Source organism: Galeopterus variegatus, unplaced genomic scaffold (assembly GCF_000696425.1).
Source record: "Galeopterus variegatus unplaced genomic scaffold, G_variegatus-3.0.2 Scaffold63, whole genome shotgun sequence".
Classification (NCBI taxonomy): Eukaryota; Metazoa; Chordata; class Mammalia; order Dermoptera; family Cynocephalidae; genus Galeopterus; species Galeopterus variegatus.
In genome coordinates, this window is record NW_007726174.1 from 413,475 (window position 1) to 419,520 (window position 6,046).

The 6,046-nt window shown below is 38.0% G+C and overlaps 1 protein-coding gene across 2 annotated transcripts in view; it reads left to right on the forward strand.

Annotated features, from left to right (window-relative positions):
• The window catches only part of ETNPPL (ethanolamine-phosphate phospho-lyase), a 20,215-nt gene that overhangs the window by 471 nt on the left and 13,698 nt on the right, over positions 1 to 6,046 (forward strand). For both annotated transcript variants that reach the window (XM_008576729.1, XM_008576738.1), the window contains exons 2-4: positions 2,613 to 2,731; positions 2,972 to 3,131; positions 5,054 to 5,128. In XM_008576729.1, coding sequence (XP_008574951.1) covers positions 2,613 to 2,731; positions 2,972 to 3,131; positions 5,054 to 5,128 — 354 coding nt within the window. The remainder of the gene's footprint in view (positions 1 to 2,612; positions 2,732 to 2,971; positions 3,132 to 5,053; positions 5,129 to 6,046) is intronic.

Genomic DNA, 6,046 nt, shown 5'->3' on the forward strand with positions numbered 1-6,046 from the left:
GCCTGCGCACGCGCGCCCCGCCGCGCCACCGCCACCGCCCCTGGCCCCGCGGGCTCCCAAACGGGTCTGGAGCCTGCGCCAGGGAGCCCGGGTCGCGTTCCTACGCGCGCGAACACGTCCCGCGGGTCTGCGGCCGGCGGCAGGAGGACATCACCTTTCCCGGGATGGGCGCTGGGACGGAGATGGGTGGCTCTCCGCCACCTCCATCCAACTCGAAAGCTTTTGAAAAATAGGAACTCAGAATGTTTTGTTTTGTTTTGTTGCGCCAGGCGGGTAAGGTGATCCGAACCCTTGACCTTGGTGTTATCAGCACCTCTGAACTCAGAAATATTTTTGATGCTGGCTATTAAAACAAACTAATTCTGGCTACATTTGCTTAAAGTGATGTTTTTCTTCTGCAAGCTTGGTTAAGAAGCAAAGGGTTAATCTAGCTAGGAGATAAACTTGAAACCACCTTTGGTTAGAAAAGCCTGGACTTCAGTTAGCAGATGCTTTATCCACCTCGGTCACCCAAGCAGTGCCCTTACTTCGATTTTAAAACGCTGTGTTCTCCCCACTCTGCTTTTGTTTTGCCCGTGTGATACACGACGTACTGATAGAATGGTGAGCGTACAAGGCTGACCTGGGCTCTGGTCCTAGTTGGGTGTCGTGTTACCTGTGTGACCTCTGTCAATTTAATTTCCTCTTCTATGAAAGTAGGAATAACATTTGACTTCACGAGAGTGAAGTTATCTCATTGATAATCTCACTTATTAATGAGATTAATGTGTGTTGATCTTTTGTGTCTGGTTTTTGTTTTATGTTTGCTTTTTGGCGGCTGGCCGGTAAAGGGAAAGAAACCTGGACATTGGAGTTATCATTGTGTCTGGTTTTTAAAAAGATACATGTAAATATGAATGATGATTTTGGCTATTGGTGACCGCTGGCACTGTAAAATCAACGGTCCGCAATATTAATAGCGTATGCAATTAACTGTAGCAACTGGACCGGTTGGTGGCCATGAGAGGGGACTGGGGACAATAGAAAGAAAAGAGGAAGTATCCTCTTCCGAGAAGTGCTGCGCAGTTTCTCATACTGAAGCTCCTCACCTCAACTAGGGAGGTTTCTGGATGGTTTAGGGGACTAGTTAGATCTCTCTCAATCCCGCAGGTGGGGTCAAAATGGTCAGATTCCTTCCCCATTGGCTAATCACCACCCAACTTTATCTGATCACTCATTCCACTAGTCTTCATCCTGTATAGTTAGATTCCAGTGAAAACCTAATGATTTCTGAGGTGAACAGAACAAATTCTGTGAGAGAAGGAATGTAGCCATGGACTGACTGGAAGACAGGGAATTTTACCTGAAGTCTGATTGGCAAGATGGAAAATATGTTAAAAGGGCAAGGTGAAGTTTGCAGCTTTCAGCTCACGTTCATAACAGAGAAGTTTTCTTTGGATTTTAACTTGTAGGTATAAACTAACAGCTGAGTTTGAACCAATAGTAAATTCTCATTAAATATTATTTTCATTTTAGCTGATAATGATGAAAGCCAACATCAGTGTATAACACAACCTTAAGCAATTTTAAAATTTGAGGTTGCCTACTGTTCATAGTAATCAAAATAATTTCTGAACTATTGCATATCAATTTAATATGTATCTAATTATCACCCAAATACCTCCAATGCATGTGGGGTTCCGTTGTATATGCAAAATCACCAAAGTAAAAATATGTATTCAGCTTAAGTTCTTAAATGTCCATAGAGGCAGGATTAGAAACTTTTGTGATGTTTATATGTTGCTAAAATTTATACTCCAGACACTTATACAAATAACTAAAAAATATGGATGACTTTTTATTATGCTCAAAAGGGTTAGAAGAATAATTGAATTTCATTAAGAATGGAAAATCCATTTGATACAGGATAAGTACCACTCAAAATACATGGAAATAAAAATGAGCTCCTATAAAATTTCTTTCATAGTATTTAACTCTAAGTTATTTGTATTTAGCTTTTAGTATTATTCTTTTAAAAAATATATAGATTAAATTAAGAGCAGAGAGCACTCTATCTTGGGCTATGGTATAACACAGCCTATTTTCAAATTCTGGTTTTCTTACTGGCTGTGTAAACTCGATCAAGTTTTTAATTTTTCTGTGCCTCACTCTCCTCACCTACAAAAATGAGAGTGATGATAACCCGTATTTCACAGGATTGTTGGGAGGATTAGGTGAGATAATATTTGTAAAATATGACTATGCAACAGTTTCTGATCCATAGTAAGACTCAAAAACAAAGTTTGTTTTTTTTTTCTGGTAGAACAAAATTTCCCGAAGGAAAATAAGTTCATGATTTGTGTGATTGGAGCTGTCAGAGAGTTGAAATAGAGTTATCAAATCATGGCAAATTTAATATAACAAGCATAAGAAATGGGAGCAGTGGCACAAATGGGGTATTAAGATAAAAGTTTCCACACTGATATGAAATGAAAAAAAAATGTATGTCACCCAGGTTGTCTTTTCCCTTTCCTTTATGTGGTTGTAATTTTCCACTGATGGTGACCTTCACTGAGAAGGAAAAATACTGAGTAGTCCTACCAGACCAAAGCATTTCCTTTGATTATTTCTAGGCCCTCATGCAAAGTTTTCTTTGCTGCGGATCCTATCAAAATAGTGCGAGCCCAGAGGCAGTACATGTTTGATGAGAACGGTGACCCGTACTTGGACTGCATCAACAACGTTGCTCATGGTAAATGTCCTTTCTTTGTACTGCTTTGAAGGAAACATTTATGAAGTAAGGCGACTTTTGTCTCAGGAGTTGCAATGGCTGCAGTTTCTTTCCTGAGGGGCCAGTAGTCCAACCATAAAAGTTGCAGCCAAATGTGGAAAAGAAAAAAACTCACTTTTTTTTTCTTGCTTCAGAATTCCCCTCACTTCCCAGGCATTTAGAATTGTAACATTTCTTGGGCTTTTGTTTCCTAAATTTTAGTGGGACACTGCCATCCAGAAGTGGTCAAAGCTGCTCTGAAACAGATGGAAGTATTAAATACAAATTCTCGATTCCTCCATGACAACATTGTCGAGTATGCCAAGCGCCTTTCAGCAACCCTGCCGGAGAAGCTCTCTGTTTGTTATTTCACAAATTCAGGGTATGTGTCGAGGTTTCCCACTCGTCCCCATTCCCACTAACTGTCTACTCTGTCACGCACACCTTTCCTTTTGATTCGTGGTGGAGCATAGATGTCTGAAAAGGTTTGCTGAGATTCTTGCCTTTCACTCAGGGACCACACATTAGGGGCTGACCTTTCCGTTTCTTTATCACATGACTTGAACCTAATCCATCAAATGATGCTCTCCTCACCTCTTCAGGCAGTAAAATAGCTAAAAAATGGGTAGGCCAAGACCTTTCAAAGCACGAGTGAGAAATTTTAGCAAAGACATAGCTCTACTAAACAAGCTATAACTTTTGTAAGATGTTTTTGATTTTGTTTTCTGAAGGAAATTGAGAATTTTCCCCCAGCACAAACACAAGGAAGGAAGGAAGAAGGAAATTCAAATGAATAGATACGTTCCATCTTTTAAATTCTATAAATTCAAATTATTATATATCCATTCTTTAGAATATAATGCGGATATTTAAAAATACGTTTTTGAAAATATGTGCCTAGTGATGGGAAGCTCAAAATGCAATCTAAAAGGAAGAAAACTGTACAGCATAAACCCTTTTTTTTTTTTTTCCTTTTTGTCTTTTTTTCGTGTCCGGCAACGGGATCGCAACCCTCGGTGTTGCTCCCGCACCTCGCTCAGCCAGTGAGCGGGAACCGGTCTGTATATGGGATCCAAACCCTCGGCCGGAACGCCACCACACTCCCAAGCGGCACACTGTAGCAGTGCGCCACCGGGCCGGCCCATAAACCCTTTTTAAAAAATAATTTATATGTATTAAAATTAACTATTAGAAATTCTATAAATGTTTGATTATATAATTTTCTGTGATTCATTTTTTAATGAAATTTTAAAACCAAATTTATAACCAGAAGATTGTCCTTTTTTCTTTGTAAAGAGTTAAAAAGATGTTTTAGCATCTAATTTGCTGTTATAAACCATTCTTTTTTATAAACCATTCTTTTCGTTAATAAATGAAATATAATATTTGACTTTTTTGTGTGTGTGTGTGGCTGTCCAGTATGGGATTCTGAATCATTGACCTTGGTATTATCAGCACCTTGCTCTACCAAGTGAGCTAACTGGCCAGCCCTGACTTTTGTTTCTAAAGAATTCTAAACTGTCAGAGAGGGATTAGTTCCAAACAGGACTGTCCCCAAAGACTGGATGTGACAGAGCTCATCCAGTACAAAAAATAATAGTACAAAGAATAATGGTCTTGAAATTAAACAAACTTCAGTCTGAATCCTGGCTCTACCTCTCATTAGCTGTGAGACCTTGTTCTGGTTACTTAACCTCTCTGAGGCTGTTTCCTTATCCATAAAAAGGAGATGGCAATTCTTGCCCTGTAGAAATGTTATGAGAATAAAAACAAATAAAATACTCAGCATGATGTATAGCAGATAGTAAATATTCCACAAATGATTATTTTCTTCCTCTGTGTCTGGGTAGTATATTTAGACTCTGAATTAGATAGAAAAGATAATTCTCATTTTTATAGATAAGAAAACTAAGCAAATATTAGTAGCCAAACTAGTGGACCTCAGACTCTCATTCCTCCGGTTGAGATGAATCTTAATGCAGGCTTCTTAGTGTCCTCAAACTTAGTCACCTACTGATGTGGCTAAACTGTGCTAAAGTTTGAAATGGACAGCATGTCCTTAATTTTTATTGGGTTTGTTCTGTACTTCTATTTCTTTATAAACACATCTGTGGAACTTGTATTAGAAGATGAAGTGAGATTTTGGGGTGGGCGAGATTGAAGGAGAAGGAAAGGACTACAACTTATTACTTTATAAATTTCTGAATAAGTGTAATCTTACAACTTTTATAATTAACATTTTGAAATATTTTAAAAGGAGATTATGTCATCTTGCCCCCTCTCTCTACTATGTTACCTTCATAGATCTGAAGCCAATGACTTAGCCTTACGCCTGGCTCGACAGTTCAGAGGCCACCAAGATGTGATCACTCTTGACCAGTAAGTCTTCGACACAAGATCTCTAAGCAAGAAGCTCCCACAGAGACAAAATTGTACTGATCCTCTCCATGCTAATACCATGAGCACCTGTGGAAGAGAGCGGACATATGGAACAATGTTTTTAAAATTATGTATTAAGGTATCAAGGGCAGCTTAAATTTGGAGGATACTTAATTCCTTCTAAGTATTTGCAAATGGGAGAGGCTCTGTTGTATGCTGTGGTAGCTGCAGTCTCATGGGCTTTGCATGAATTAGGGCTTATTGTTCACATATTAACTATTTATTGAGTCACCCTTTTTTTTTTTTCAAAATAAATACAATTAGTTTGCTTAAAATCCAAGCATTCAGATTTTCAGAAATTTTAGTGGCGATGCAGAGGCTTCATAAAACTGATAACGCAAGATACCACAGAACAAGAATTAATTACATAGACTGAAGGAAGGAAGGAAGGAAGGAAGGAAGGAAGGAAGGAAGGAAGGAAGGAAGGAAGGAATGATTGTAGTTATATGTTTGAAATATTGTTGATGGTGTTTTAGTGCTGTATTTTCTGAATATATGTGCAGTCCCTTCTTCTTAAGCTGTCTCTGACCACATAACAATTTAGTAGACTTTGCTTTTGTAAACCAAAATAATCTTTTTTTTTTTTTTTTTGGCAGCTGGCTAGTACAGGGACCTGAACCATTGACCTTGATGTTACAACACTGCTCTCTAACCATCTGAGCTAAGAAATAAAATATTTTTAAATTTAATTTTAGAGATAATTTAGAGCCAATTTTAAAGAAAACAAACAGCCAAATAAAATTTAGTACTTTCTCATTAGTCTGTGACTATTAACAGTCACTATTTAATCTTACCTCTCAAACATCAATATATTACTTTTTTTTTTTTTTTTTTTTTTTTTTTTTTTTTTTTTTTTTT